Source organism: Mytilus californianus, unplaced genomic scaffold, assembly GCF_021869535.1.
Source record: "Mytilus californianus isolate M0D057914Y unplaced genomic scaffold, xbMytCali1.0.p SCAF_2, whole genome shotgun sequence".
NCBI lineage: Eukaryota > Metazoa > Mollusca > Bivalvia > Mytilida > Mytilidae > Mytilus > Mytilus californianus.
This window is the reverse complement of record NW_026262668.1, coordinates 99,888,328-99,905,053: the sequence shown is the minus strand read 5'-3', so window position 1 is coordinate 99,905,053 and position 16,726 is coordinate 99,888,328. Positions and strand designations below refer to the sequence as shown.

Genomic DNA, 16,726 nt, shown 5'->3' with positions numbered 1-16,726 from the left:
TTTTTTCTTCACCATATGACTTTTGCCTCTTTACCTCATACTGGAAAAGAAAATGATGTCATAGACTATAAACACGTATCTAAAACAAATATAATGGCAATACCGACACATATTTTAAAGTCATACAAGTAATGCTGAAAATGTAGGGAAAAGGGAAGACAATTAATTACGAAAAGTCGTCTTGTGTTAATGACCCTCCAGCTTAAACTGTAGAGTGGGGCGCTCATATTCGCCGGAGACACAATTTCGCCGTTTTATGATTTTAAGGTGTAAAAACTTCAAAGGATGGCTGAAATGGAAGAAATATGCTGGTTAATTATATTTTTATAACAAATATGATTATTTTTTTAAACTTAGACAAAATTTCGGCACTTACCTCAAAGGACCGAAAAACGGTCAACGATTTTCGGCCAATTTCCTGAATGAAAAACACGATTTCAAAGAAGTATTTCTTAGTAATTCTTTGACTGATTGCCCTAATTTTCAGTTCTTTACACCTTTGAAATGTCTGCTATTCATCTATAATGAAATTGATTTGATAAATATTGTTTAAAGCTGCAGTTATTTGGTTTTAAATAGATGTGGAAAAACGGCGAATATGTGTCCCCCTTTGACAAAACATCAGGAAATTTCAAATATCCTTTAATCTAACTTTTCAGATGAATTTTTTCAAAGAAAAACGTTTTCAAGCTAAGAATATTTTGCTTTTGATGTTATCTTCATATAGAAATATCAGTATACTTCAAAAACATAAAGACCTGAACATATACTGCAGAAAACATGGAAAATTATGGCGAACACGAGCAACCCACTCTAAGTTAAAACTTTTATAGAGTCTGGACGATTAAAAACTTGACATAGACACAGTGTGTGTTGTTCAAGATTGTGTGTTAAATTAAGCTCTGGTTATCGTTGTCGTTGGTGTGCTGTCTCATTGCTATAATCCCATTGACATAAAAGTTAGATAGGATACATTTTATTTAAAGTCTGATTTATACAACATAGAAAACACAGAAAACACAAGCTCAAAAGAGCTTTTATCTTACAAAAAAACTTCAGCAACATTGAACTAATTCATTCAAAGTTAGTAACAGAGAGAAACAAGATGGCAGGCACATTTTGTAAAAAATATCGTCTCATTATAATGAAAATATCAACGCATAATCACAAGGAGCATAATATAATATCATTATAATATTATTTTTACAAATATAATAAACAATACAGTATACATAGTTACAAACATAAATAAGAAACAACAGTTTTTACATATTCGTATATATATATATAGGAGTATATATAAAACCTTCGTCTCAGGCACACCCCTAGAAAGTAACAAAAAAGAATTCTGTGAGTAGGCTAAATATATCTAGCTTAACTGCAGGAGGCACCAAGGGACGGTGCTATATGGCATGGTGGGTGCATATTAAAATGTGTATCGGGACATTAACATGATTAATGATATGGTAAGATATTGTAAGAAGTTGCACATAACTGGTATGTCATCCTCGTGCCTGGTGCAGAGGAGTCAGTACTATTTAAGGTGACACAACTGCAAGAGGCACCAAGGGACAATGCTAATTGATATACCAAAGTGCACATATTACGAAAAGATAAAATATTACCAGTTTAATAAAAAAATATCACAAACAAAAAGGTAATAGAACTTATACGATGTGTCCTGTACTCCACCATGCCATGCAGCTCTCGTGCCTAGTGCAGAAAACCTGATTTAAATATTTATCTTTCAAGTTATATTTTGTCTTCATCAACTAACTCACAGACAGATATCAAGATATCAAGATTCTCTACATTAAGAAGCCATATCAGTTTTTGGCTAGGAATCAAATGCGTAAAGTTTGGGCATAGTGAGTTAATAGTGGAATTTAAACAATTTCTCTTGTCTTGAGATGATGTACACGAAAATAAAAAAATGTTTTTCATCATCAACTTCATTTGAGGTGCACCTGAGACATATTCTGTCTTGTCGGAGAGTACCCTGATAGCGACCTTGTTCAATTCTTAGTCTGTGAGAAGAAATACGCAATCGAGTGAAATTTCTCCTCTGCTCAGGTGATTGTAATAAAGTATAAGATATCTTTCAAGACCAAAATGAGTCTTAAAAGTGTTATAGCTACAAAGCTTCCCATCAGCACAATTGTGCATTTGTTTTCTCCACTGTATTTCATAGTGCTGATAAAAAAACTTTTTAATTAAAATTTTGAATCTAAAGTTGCTTGCAAAGGCTAGACTGTCAACCCCATTAATTTTTTTTGCAAATAGTTTAAAGATCCATACCAAGAGGGAATTTTTGATTCAAATAATAGCTTTGACTCTAAATATGCATCTTTTAGTAATGGAAAAGATGAACCCAAATTTTCAAGCCGGTGCCAGTATCTGATCATAGATTTGGTGATATCAAAATTTAAAAGAAATCTCCCAAGTTCTGAAAGAGTGGCAAAGTTTGTTGCTCTTTTCCCCACACCTAGTAATAGTTTACAAAATTTCATATGTCATCTTTCAGAAAGAAGTTTAGGATAGGCTTGATCAACTGTAGAAGTCTGAGAATTTAATTTTTTTTAAGGGATTAAAAAAGCCCCAAATTTCCGAACTATACAAAAGAATGGGTTTAATTGTATGATCAAATACGTGGAGGCTGTTTTTAATATTTGGATTCAGTGACAAGAAGTCCTTTCGTAGCTTGTAGTATGCTTTCAGTGCCTTATTGTACAATTCCTTCTGAGCAAAGGAAAAAGATCCTGATGCACTAAATGTTATACCTAAATATTTACAATATTGTTATATATCTACAACAGACACATTTCCAGACACTAGCAGTTCCACTATTCAATATACATTATCTAAATTGATTACTATTTGTTAATTTTCTGTAGTTTTTCAGACAGTGGGTTCCATAATACGAGTGCAGCATTTTAAAGAGGATTTTTAAAAAAAAGTAATTATTCTGATTGATGGAATTTCCAATATATTAGAATCATACTTTGGATTGATTTGATTTTATAGTGAGACTGACAAGATCACTATTGGAGGAGCTAGGCCAGTTATAAAGTAACAGACTATAAAGCCATCGATCTCATGAGTCATATTTTAAGGGAGGGCATCAAACAATGTATTAATATAATCTAAAAGATAATCTTTGTATGTAAATCTCAGTCTTCTCCTGATTTGGTTCACGATTTTCTTTACATTTGATTCACTACAAAAATGCCATGAAAAAGGACAAAAGTTAAAGTTTCAAAGTGTAAGAGAGGCGAAAGATACCAAAGGGAAACTCAAATTCATAAGTTGAAAACAAACTGACAATTGATGCCATGGGGAAAAAACGAAAAACGACGAATATACAAAAACAGTACACGAAACACAACATAGAAAACTAAAGACTGAGCAATACAAACCTTATCAAACACCGGGGTGATCTCAGGTGCACCGGAAGGGTAAGCAGAGCCTGCTCCACATGTGGCACCCGTCGTGTTGCTCGTGTAAGTACAAACCCGATTATTAGTCTAATTCCGTAGGTCACATTCGAGGAAAAGAGGACGGGATTGTGTAACGACAATTGGAACATATCCGTCGTCATCTGTGAAACAGATATTCCATAACGGTCAACCAACTCGTGATAGCGTCCGTGAAATTTTCGAAGATTTCAACTTTTCATCACTTGGAACTCGTGGTTCAATAGCTTTCTTGTAAACAAGCCCTGGAATATCAGATCAACTGGGAGATATATATTCCATATGCAGGCGCTGCTGGAATGTTGCTACTGTTACATTGAAATGGAAAGTTCACAATGGGGAAGCAAAGATTTCTTTTCAACCGACACTCATTGTCAATTTGTAGATGTAGTTCAAGATATGATGTAGACTTAACTGTTTCTGTTCCTTTATTTCAAATTTTATGGGATAGATGTGTTCAAAATACTTACCAAACTTTGGTAAAAGTTTTTAACAAAAATGTTAATTTGTTTATAGTTCTAATAATTTATCACCAATTCTTATTGAATCGTTAAATTGTTATGATTTCTTGTTTAGAAATGAAAATCAAAATGTATGCCAAAGTCTATATTTATTCACAGAAGTTTGATATCATCATCACATACAATCCTTGAAAACAGGATTTTAATCAAATGTTTTTTTTTTACCAATATATAGCGATGTCCTGAAATTCGTCAGGGTTTGCTTTCATTTTATTTATTTTGAATTAATTTATAAGCTCGCATCATTTGTTCAAGGATCTAAATAGGTAATCATAATTGGAATCTGATAGGGACAAGGTATTGTCATCATCATAACACAACAACAACTAAAGACTAAGCAATACAAACACCGGGGTGATCTCAGGTGCACCGGAAGGATAAACAGAGCCTGCTTCACATGTGACATCCGTCGTCGTGTAAGCACTTTTTTATAATAACAAAATTTATTGTTTATGAAAACAGTAAACAGGAGAGGCCCAAGAAGTGACCCTTGCGATGCCCTCTTTTCTAATGTTCTCAGTAATGACTAAGAACAGAACCAATTTTATCATGACACTGTCTACGGCTAAACAAATAGTCATCTATTAAAAACAGACAATTTAGCTAAATAAATACAATTTCATGAGGAAGACAATCAAACTCTTTTAACAGACTCATTAAAATGGCTGCCACATACTAATTTTGATCCAATGCCCTTTACCAGTTCACGTTGAGCCTTTTTAGAAGCACCGTTTGACAACCTTATGCTTTTACGTCACATACGATAGTAAAAGATCATAAAAATCATTAAAAGTATTTTCCAAAAAGTCTGTTAGCAGATTTTCCTGAGATTTTTTTAAACAAACTTATATAAAAAAAAGTAGATGTGGTATGATTGCTATTGTTCTAGTTGCCTTTTAAAGACAGATCTACCAATAATATCTTCTTTAACTTTTATTTTCAGTTTAGGCTGGTAAAAGCTTTAAAATTGGCCAATAAAAAAAATTAGTTCACTTTTCTAAACGCCATCTTGTTCGTGGAATTTGGAAATCGGGACTTGTTGGATATTAGCAATGTAATATTTCATAAAAAGTCCTTATCACATAAAAATTGTTTGTTTTGTTAACCGTGTTGTTAGTAGACATTACATTATTGATATTGTCATCTTCTGAGGGATAAATGATGACGATATGTTGCTATAATAATTTCCCCGCCTTTTTCATGGCGAAATATCTATAAAAAATCAAGTTAAAAAAATTGACTAATGTTTTCTCGATGAAAATTCAATAGAATATGCAATGTTTGTTATCAAACAAAGTAAGGAAATAAAAACGTAAGGTCACCGCACTGGAAAGAGAGATATTTTCAAATAGACGTTTAACATTTGAATTTGCGGGAATACATTGCGCCAATTCTGAAAGCAACATCGAAAGACGTTAGATCGAACTGGCGATGTTTTCACATGTTATGGAAAATTCAATTCCTATGTATTTGTTGTTTTGTTAGTTGTTTGTTTTCAATGTCTCTAAATGAACATTAATATATACATGCTGGTAGTCAGTTTTGTTTAGCGTAGACAAGTAATTTCAAAGTCGAAAACAATGCATTGTACGAATGTCTAGAATACAAATTTTGATTTAGTTAAAAATAATTTATATGTTTTGAAAAGAAATTCCTTTTTAAACAACGAATATTTTTTATATGTAATTTTGTGAACATCAATCTAAAATTGTAAATTTTATGAATATTGACTACTAGTATGTAGATAGTGAAAGGAGATCAAGAATCTCTTGGACTTTATTTTATGCTGAATTACAAGATGGGCATACGTTTTATCGAAACGGTATATATATTTTCAAATCCTCTGCAGAACAATTTTGCCAGCCGATTTTCTTTAAAATGTGACAGGCAAATTACAAATACACTCGATTGGAATATAATTCTTCTAAATATGTTATGAGTGTGTTCAATATTGCAAATTTAACATGTTTTCGTAGAATTTTGCATCAAAGGAAATATAATTCAGTTAAAGTATAAGCCTATTTGAAAGACAATACAGAAGTAGCTTTTGATATAATTTCAATTTTGGTTTAGAATGTCCTTCTTTTTCGTTTTGACGACAATTACTTAAAATTAACCGAATTCGGACATAATTTCTGTTTTAGATCATCTGTAGCCATTTATAATTGTATTACATGTTTAGAAATACGCTGCATTGTTGCTAGCTGTTATACTGTGATTTTTTTTTAAACCCAAGCGTGAAATGAATTTCATGGGAACCTGGTCCGACTTCTTTTCTTTCATATAAACTTTTGTGAAATGATTTTTATGCATTCCTCTATAAAAAAAAATTTCTGACATATGCTGAACAAAGACAGTTTATGGCACGCTTATATTTATACACAAAATTTTGCGCCTGGTACCTGCAAATGTGCCATTTCACAAGGGTTCAAACTCAGCAAAGCGGAACAATTAAGATGGTTAAATACAAAAATGGACAGTCTTATAAGACCATATATGATTACTCTATGGACATACTTAATGTACATGTATGCGTCGTTGGATTGCTGTATTGTTGGCGTTAATCCGAAATCTATTATAATCATATGTGTGAAGAAATGTTAACGCCATACACATTCAAAATACTTCAGAGCAATTTTCAATATCCATACATACCGACTGCTATAGATACCTTGAATTTAGAGATTTACTTTTTAAATTATCTGTGGAGAAAAATTATCTCATAATATACTATAAGATTGACACCTAAGAATAGATTAGTGCATACAAGTATGAAATAAAGGAAATTATTAATATATTATAATTTGAGTGACCCATCCTGCTGACAAATTTTCAGTTTCGTTTTTGTTTCTGGACAGTATTTTTGTTGGAATGCTGTATAGTTGACGTATACCCACTATCTCCTATTATTCATATCAAAAGGAAAGCCTATTTCATCAACATACATAACCACCTCCTCTAGGGTATTTGTTTGTTTGCTTTATCCTTCTTTTTTCTTTCTTTTTTTTCTTTGTATACTTCTTTTTTATGTACATATTTTTATATGTTTTTTTTAAATTGTTGTGTTATGTTGTTCCTCGTCGAAAACAAACAAAGCATTGTTTCATTTCAAGTTTATGTGAGAAAACATCTTTATCAATAGTTTATTAGTTCAGTCAATTTATTTGTCATTATAGACCAAATTATATTAATTTCGCAAAAATTTTAACACAACCAGTAGCCTTTTTTGTTCTGAATTACTTACAATTTTTGCCACTTCGGTCTTATCAGGAAAAAAACTAAAATTTTTAGTTTGATCTTTATAGTATTTGTTTATGTTATTTCTAGATGTACTGAGAGGTTTATCTGCGTTTGCACTATAGCGGAGCTGACAGATCTGATAATAACACCAGTCAAATCTGATGTATGTCCAGAGGGAGGCACTGGTCAGAAAAATATCCAGTATAAAAAAATCAATTATATACACCTATAGACATATTATTATAAACGGGATTTCACATCCTATTTTTACGGTGATGTTGTTTATCTAGCATGTAAATTAAGATACGATCCATATACAATTATTGATCCTTTCAATACGCTCATTTTTGAAGGTTAACAATTTAGCATTGTAGTAAGATCTTTGAATATTGTCTTATACGATACCTTACTTATACATAGATTTTATTTTTAAAAGTTTAATTAAAAATGTTTTGTTATTCAGTCATTAACACTAATAGCGACCTTACAGCCATTCCGAATCTACTGGTTGGCATGACTGCATAGTTCGGGATTAAGTTGTTTAATTATTAGTTGAGATTTGATTTTGGATTAGCTTTCATGACTCTAAGGTCGGTTATGTTTTTCTGTTACAACACTGCCCTGTGTTAGCGGTAGGGTTGGGCACTCGCGATCATGGTTAAACCCGCCTCATGCTGTATGTGCCTCTCCCATGCCAGGAGCCTGTATTCCAGTGCTGGTCTTTAGTTGTTGTCTGCTATAATTGTATTTCTTTCATTGTTGATGTATAGGTCAGGCCGTAGGTTTTCCGAAAGCTCTTTTGAAATTCACACTTGTTTAGCCCGAGGTCTTTCATAGCTTCCTATACTGTATTGCTTTTGCTGAATTCCATTAATCATATAGTTAAAGCTGTGGACAGTCTTGACTTTTTCCACAAGTTACTATTCCCTATAATCTGGTCAAAAATAAACTTGGTTAACGTATTGAATATAGGCTTTTGGTGGTCTTGAATTGATCTGTTGTAATAATAATCTGTCATTCTTAGTGATAAAATATAAAAAAAAAATCATTGGCCTGTTCCTGGTGTGCACATGCACGGATATAATTAGAATTTCTTGCTTAATATTTTTGTTTGTTATGTCAAGATTGTATATAATCAAACTATAGAATTTCTATAGGTACTAACTTTGTACCTAAGGGATACAGGCGTGATAGATTCAGTAAAAATCGTAAAGGGTTCTACGGAACCATGTGTCTCGCCTGCAATCGGTGCTGTATGTGTGAAGTGTAATGTCGACTGTAAAAGGTAAGTCCATTTATCAGTAAAATAGAATTAAAAAAAATCTAATTTCTTATTTACATGCTATTGCTTGATCTTGAAGATTAGCTTATGTTTAAGTTTCAAAACAAACCACGAAGGTTTGGCAACATTTTTTTAATCCCAGACTGTCTATAGATGTTAACTGCAACATAACTATGTGCAGCTATCAGTAAAATACTGAAAAACAAAAGGAACATTTTTTAAAACTTTGGCTTCAGTCTTCAGTTTCTTTTCACCACAAGAAAAGCGTCTGCCAAAGTTTCATAAAATTTGATGATGGGTTGACAAATTAATTGTTGTGCAACAAACTTTTACCCGAGACTGTATGTATTTGTTAAATGCAAAAAATTAAGTCCTTTTATCGGTTAACTACGGGAAAATTGAAAAAAGGTCAACATATCTTTATTGTTTTGCTCTGGATATTGTCGTTGATCATAACTTGAAACATCTCTCCAACGTATGTAAAATCCATGAAGATTTAACAAAGTTTTTGATGACAGAAAAACTTTAACCTCAGACTGCATGTATCTTAATGTTAACTGTAAAAAAGTCCATTTAATGGTAAACTACGGGAAAATGAAAAATGTCTCGCTTTCGTGACATAAATGTCGCAGGCTCGACAAAAATGGTTCTATCTTCGGATGATCTGACGATTTTGATGGTTATTAATTTTTTTCCTTCTATTTTTTTCTAGCACTGGGTCGTTATCGCGGCTGGTGGACTGCTGATCCACGAGGGCGTCATCAGCATCACCTTTCAGTGTCAATAGGCGACATGGATAATGACATACCTTAAATTCTCCGTTGATAAATTAGGTTATTATCCGGAAACAAGGATCATAGCCCAACTCCCTCCAAAAGTATATTATAAAGTTCTTTTGTTTTGCATTGGAATTGGTTAGATGTTAACCTAAAGAAAAGCACCAAGGCGTTGTGATAGTAAGTATTTTTGTTTTTGTTTTGAGTGAGTAAATCTTATTTAGAGTCGGCTCATCACTGTGTATATATATTCATATATTCAGTTTCTTGTGATGGATATCAACTCAAAAACCAGAGATATATATGTATTTTGCCATTTGATTAGGGACTTTCCGTTTTGAATTTTCCTCGGAGTTCAGTATTTTAGTGACTTTACTTTTTAGACGTCTCTGCAAAAACTTAGCCGATTCCTCTTCCTACATGACATATTAACTGATGTGATATGGTTAGTTGTCTTACAGATAGTCTCTTGGTGGTGTTATGCATAACCTGACTTTTATGACGGCGAACAACCATAGGCCAGTTGTTCTACGATGCTTGGAATGTCTGCGCTTCTTCTTGTAGCAAACTTGTGTCTGTATTGTTTTGTTGTGTCTGAACAGAACGCAAGCATCTGTCAGACTGATAATTTGTTGACTATGTAATTCGGAATGTCGTTGATACAGAAATGTTTTAGAACCTAGATTGCATTATACTGCCCAGATAAACTGACTAGACAAGTGCACTAGTATAGATCTTCCTTTTTCGAGGACAGTCGTTGCGGTGTACTTGTATGAGGAAAACCATTCCTCCAGTTGTCTTGTACCTTTAGATCCTTCTCTTACATATGATACATTTTGTTGTACCTTGCCGAAGGCCGTCGAAACATCTTAAAGCCTATACAAATTATTTAACTGGTGTCATTGATTTCCTTTGCTATATCATTGATGTCGTAATGGTCAGTTGTATTTTACAGGATCAATGTAAACTTTTGGAAGCCAATCGGCAATATGCGTTGTTCCAAGTGCCTCATGATGCTGCTCGATCATTTTACAACCAATGATCGAATGCGAATAAAACCGACATGCGATTTTCGGCTCTGTTCTTTGCATTCTTCTTGAATGCAGGTAGAACATCTGCCCTATTCCATTCCCTTGGGAAAATCTCTTTATTATTGGACGATTTGAAAAGGTGTATACAGGCTAGCACTAGAGCACCTAGCAACTTCAGTCATTAACTGATGATATTGCGTTAACCATCATAATAAGTGCTGCTCTGCTGTACCATTATTTCCATGAAACTTGTAACCACAGCAAAAACGTTAAGCAAACTAATTTTGTGCCACAATTTTGTATGAAGGAACGTGAATTTATATGATGCCTCTTGTGAGTGCGGCCCTTATAACAGGACACAAATTTCAATAATACTTTACAAAAATATAGTTGATAATGAAGCCTAATATCAGAGCGTGTCTTGAAAAGAAGATAATAAAATTTTACGTTTCTTGGATTTGTCATCCCATATTGACATATTAGTCCATTGTAAGCACTTCTTTTGAAACCCCAAATGAATTTTTTTGAAATTTCAAATAGAAGTAGTACCCTATGTGCAGAAGTGCATTAGTCAAAGTAATTCTTTTCTGGAGATAATTAAACATAAGCATTCATTTGAATAATAATAAGGTATTAACCTAGTCAGCAGCTTTTCTTTCCCACCGATTGGATTTTAACAAAATTTCATACAACTTGCATTCAGTACAGCATACAAAGATGTACAGGATGGAGATTAGTTTCACTTCAAGATCAAGGAGAGGAAATACTTATGAATTGATGTCTTCAGGGATGAAAGACCTCAAAAGGTAGAAACAACAACCTTTCCTGACATATAACTCTTGACTGTGGGCCAACTGATCACCTCAAAAGGTAGAAACAACAACCTATCCTGACATATAACTCTTGACTGAAGGCCAACTGATCTCTTACTTCTATAAATGTCATGCACTTGGATGATTAACAGTAAAATATCAGATTTAAAGGTTTTGGTTTGACCAGGGTGGGGAACAAACTAGCAATACTCTGTTTTTAAATTGAACTCATTACCATGAGACTGAGTTTTTTCCTTTAACATCACTAAAACTAGCTCAATTATGTCCTATGAATGTTGAAACTGGTTTAATATTTCTTTAACATACTAATGTCTTTATTATGAAATGTCATTCGTAAAAAATGGCCATAATTTGTTCATATGTTCACCTCATCACATTGTGCTGTATGGGGGACATTGGAAGTGTCAACTTGTTTGTGGTGCATTTCTCATAGTATTCTAGTTATGGCATATTTCTACTTCTAATTACTTCTTTCATGGGTAATACTTCCCCTTTTCTCTTTCCGTCTTTATGCTTAAATTGGCATTGTTATGCAGTCTATCTGAATTATTTATCTTATTCACACATAAATTTAACAAAGATCTGTGTATATGCCCTATGGTTGTTTAAATGTTTGCAATGCTTCTGTTATTATAATGATTGTAAATTATAACAATATTTGTTAGATTTCTACAATTATTATAATCTGTAGTTAGTTAATTCAATCACCATGACTTCTACCAAAAAATTCAGACAATGTTTTGACAAATAGATCTGCTGTAAGGTACTTCAATACATTCAACTGGGTCTTTCACCAAACTCGTCTAAAGATGTATAAAATAAACTTTTGACTAAACAAGTTTGACACTGTATGATTTAGAAAATCAAATATCTCATGAAAAAATACAGACCTGTTATTGTGTAAATCAGTTTTATTTGCATTCATAAAAAATGCATTTTAATAATATAAATAGTTTCTTCTTCACATAAAAATAAATCATAAAATACAAAAACAATCTTCTGCACATATAATCCATAACATTTAAATATGTAAACAATTTTCATATCACAGTCTCAAATACGGAATAAATAGTTCATAATTATGAGAAGAATAATACAGGATTACTCAACAGATACAGAATAAGAACTGAGTTACAGACATATTATGTCTAATTTTGTCAAATACAGCATTATACAACAACGGACTCTTTGCAGGCCAATTTCCTAGAGAGCTCCACAAAATTCATTTGCATATTTCTGAAACCTCAGGTTTGTGTTTGTATAAAACAGTACATATGGGTCACATTTATATATTGGATAAATGGGATACATATGTAGTATTCAAATTAAGTTTTATATTCATATTGAAAGCATACAAAAATTAGTCATAACACATAGTTTGCTTTTTGTGTATAATAAATAGCTTCAATTAAAATGGACGGATTATTTTTCACATAAAGTGTTTCAAGAAAAATATCATATAAATACAATTAAAAATTCATTAAGGTTATTTCCTTTTTTTCTTATAATTTTTTAGACTTTTTTTACTGATCTCAAGCTGTTTGTAAGTTAAAGCATTAAAGTATGTTTTAACTTCAAGCATCCTACCAAGGTACTAGGAAATCTCCTGCGAAATTAATTACACTGTAATTTTTCGCTCACAAATAAGACTTCAAAAGAATGGAAAATTGCTTAAATATGTATGGAAATACTGGAAAAGCCTTCATAGGACATACTGTTAGCTAAATAGTTTTATCACTAAGATTTGTAAGCCATATACATGTCCTGTATGTCTTCATTTACCTCCTTACAGAAGTCTCCATATAAATATTCATTTGGATTTTAGAAAAAGGCAGTGGTAGAGAATTAATGAAAGCATGATACATATAAAGGTCATTTTTTTAAAAACAAAGGAATAAACATCTTAAAATTATTAACCTTAGATAACACAAAGGAAACTTGCGGTTTTATCTTAAAATTTGAAAAGTATTCAAATTATGAAAAATCTACCTTGTACTCTACTGTAGTAATAAATAGAGTAACTTAGCAGTAGCTACTTTTTTAATCAACATACTACCTCTGTGTGGTCATAAGGATATATAAAGCATTCAATGGCAGAACTATTTGTGTGTGAACAGTAAGAGTACAGAATTATCTTGTGCTGATGAACCTGAAAGACTATAATGAATTCATGACGTTAATACTATTCAGCTTTTTCCCTGTTTCAATTATTCCTCCTTTTTGTTCACATTTGATGGAAAAATTCACACCATAGTATATTATACTCTATGATCCTTTTATCACATCACTTTAGCACAAGTTTAGGATCTGTAATAAGATTGTCCAGTTGAGTTGTTTTTGTCTGTATTTTTCCTCCTAATTTGTTATATTTTTTCATCATGAAAAATTCTATTTCTTCTTCTCTCTTTTCTCTACAGAAAGAAAACAATCATTGAAATTTATAGAATTAATATTCCTGACAAAACATTTTCTAATAAACTTCTTTTAAACTGAGTTTTACTGTACGTATTGCTGTGTGTTTGTTTAATCTACATTGGCTAGAGGTATAGGGGAGGGTTGAGACCTCACTAAACATGTTTAACCCCGCCACATTTTTGCGCCTGTCCCAAGTCGGGAGCCTCTGGCCTGGCCTTTGTTAGTCTTGTATGTTTTTTTAATTTTAGTTCATTTATATGTTTAAGAGTTTAGTATGACGTCCATTTTCATGGAACTAGTACACATTTTTGTTTAGGGGCCAGCCTAAGTCCGCCTCCGGGAGCGGGATTTTCTCGCTGTGTTGAAGACCCATTGGTGGCCTTTGGCTGTGTTTTTCACTCTTTGACAGGGTTATTGTCTCTTTGACACATTCCCCATTTCCATTCTCTATTTTATCTAATATGTTCACATATATAAGAGAAAAAAAATATTTAATATAAAAATTTTCTAACCGGTAGTAACTGCAAATAAAGTAAGCAAATTATCTGAATAAATGTGAAATGAATGTATATTTTGGTGATTGAATAAGGACAACAGTATTTATCAACATATAAATTAAACATAGAATTGTGGTACAGGATACAGAATTTACTTTATAACTAATGTTTCTATTATTTCTCTTATTTTTGCATGCATTCTGAATTGTGTTTTCTATATTTAGGTACAGAACAAGACAAAAGTGTACCCTGAAAGAACTGTAGAAAATAAGCAGATAAAGTATAAAATAAAGGTTCAACGATCTTTCATTCTGTAATCAAAATCATTTGTACATGTACTTACATTTTGCTAAATTCAAAATTATCTAGCTTGACAAATTACGAATAATTGAACTCACTAACAATGTAATATTATACAAAAAACTAAACCAAAATTAAGAGAAACCACATAAAATAGGGAAAATAAAAAAAGATTTCAATATGTTTACTAAACATGAAAGGGTAAATGCATGCCAACTTGAAAATTGATTTTTCACTGCAAAGCATAAATCTGTGATGTACACTTATACTTTATCAATGACTTTTTCTTTTCATTTTTATAACTTATCCTCATCACAACTTTATGTACTCACGTGCTGAGAAAGTATGGTTATTTGGAATTTGTGTGTCACAAGTAACAAATTAAGTTTAAAATAGAGTTATTTCCCCTAAGCTGCAAAGTGATTACTTTGATGTTTAGCATGTGTACGTAATTTTGTGAATAGTTTAAGAAAATCACAACCCTGATAATATGCACTGTCTAATATTATTTTCAGTGCATAACAAATATTTTTCACTAAAAAACTGTAGGTAAAGCTAAGTGGACAAACCATCTATTCATTGAAAGGGTAAAAAAATAACTTTTCTAATTTTTGTTGCGTAGGCATAAAGTTTACACAAACAACACAACATTAGCTAAAATAGAAACATTTAGAAACTTGTACAAATCCTTCCTTAATGTTTCTTCTGCTTGCAAATATATTTTATATTGTATTGTTTAACAATATAGCTAGGATTAGAAGCAAACCATTATTTTTATAACTTATTTTGATTATTATTTGAAAATAAAGAATGTAAAGTGCGCTGAAAAAGATTTTCGTAACCAGAAAAAGCAAGTTGTTCTATGAGCTATTGGTCACCTCTAATACCACAGCTATAAGTATTAAGTAACAAGGAAGCTGATAAGCAATGGCTATTAAAAAGCGTTTAACACAGTGGATACAGATTTTAAATCATGTTTTGAGGTTTTCTTAACCATAAAACTGGTATCAATGATTATTGTATTTACCTTGGAACTGGTCCATATGCTGATACTGGAATGTTTGTTGTTGGAAGTTTATTGCCATAAGGGAATACATCTCTAAAAAAAAGTACATAAATCAGTAATAGGTTTTCTCTTTGGAATAGTTTCACATTTTGCCATTCCATGGCTTTTATAGCTTACTATTCGGTATGGATTTTTGCTAATTGTTGAAGGCCAAACAATGCCCTTTAGTGGTTGACATCTAACCCTCTTTGGTCTCTAATATTCGTTGGATACCAATTTTCGTGGATTTCGTGGGTACAGGAGAACCACGAATTTAAATGTTCAACGAATTACAAATTTTCTAAAGGAAGGTATGCAGACTTTGCGAAAAACCACGAAATTAAATATCCACGAATATGCAAATTTTCTTCAAACCACGAAAATTGGTACCCACGAAAATAAATGAATCCACAGTAATAGAAATAGAAAAAAAAAACCAAAAACAGAAACAGAACAGGCTTTGTCCTTCTTATTGTTTTTTAAACATTGCTACAAATTTTTAAATTGAAAATCAGAACTGAAATTACTCAAGACTTGTAACTGATAAAAATATTAAAAAAATCTGCAACAAACCCCTACCTCCATCCCTGACATAATGTGGTAGAAATAACCATTTGTGAAATTTCCACCATCCATAATTGCATCCATAAAAAAAGCGACTTTTTCAAATAAAGGACTTGGTGATCTAGTTGCACGCAAAATTCTGTTAAAATCAGACAGATCACATATTTACATACTGCTATACATTAAATAATTAAACAGAATGTTTAATTCTTTATAAGGATTTCGTATTCGGTTATATATACAGTCAAACCTGCCTTAAGGACCACCTGTATTGAGTGACCACCTGCTGTTAACGACCACTTTTCAAGCCCCCCCCCAATAGATTTCCCTATATATTTTAATAGTATTAAGGGACCACCTGCTTAACGCGACCAGCGACCGCATTAACTTGTTTAAAACGACCACATGCACTGTCTTAGATGACCACAATTTATTTGGAAGGATCAGCAACTTTCGAAAAAGTGGAATCGTACCGCCATATTGATGATCGATGTTGACTTTCCTCTCGTTTAAACTTGGTCGATTCTGTTGCGAGAGTAGCGGATTCACGCGAGGATTACTGATTGTTGACATTCTAACAATCGGCAATCCTTGAGTGAATCAGCTAGAACGACCGAGTAAAGAGGATTGATTACCATAAAGTTAAAAAATCAGGACGTCTATTCCCTAGCCAAAGATCGCTTATTTCTAATTATTTTAAACTTCAACTCATGTTTAGAGTGAAATTGGTTATTCAAACAGTTCTCATA

At 32.3% G+C, this 16,726-nt stretch overlaps 1 protein-coding gene across 1 annotated transcript in view; it reads right to left on the bottom strand.

Moving 5' to 3' along the window:
• Window positions 1–12,049: 12,049 nt before the first annotated feature.
• The window catches only part of LOC127730569 (cilia- and flagella-associated protein 221-like), a 28,362-nt gene continuing 23,685 nt past the window's right edge, over window positions 12,050–16,726 (bottom strand). Inside the window, exons 21-22 of the mRNA XM_052239011.1 lie at window positions 15,396–15,467; window positions 12,050–13,567 (exon numbers count right to left, since the gene is read on the bottom strand). Coding sequence (XP_052094971.1) covers window positions 13,441–13,567; window positions 15,396–15,467 — 199 coding nt within the window. The 3' untranslated portion in view covers window positions 12,050–13,440. The remainder of the gene's footprint in view (window positions 13,568–15,395; window positions 15,468–16,726) is intronic.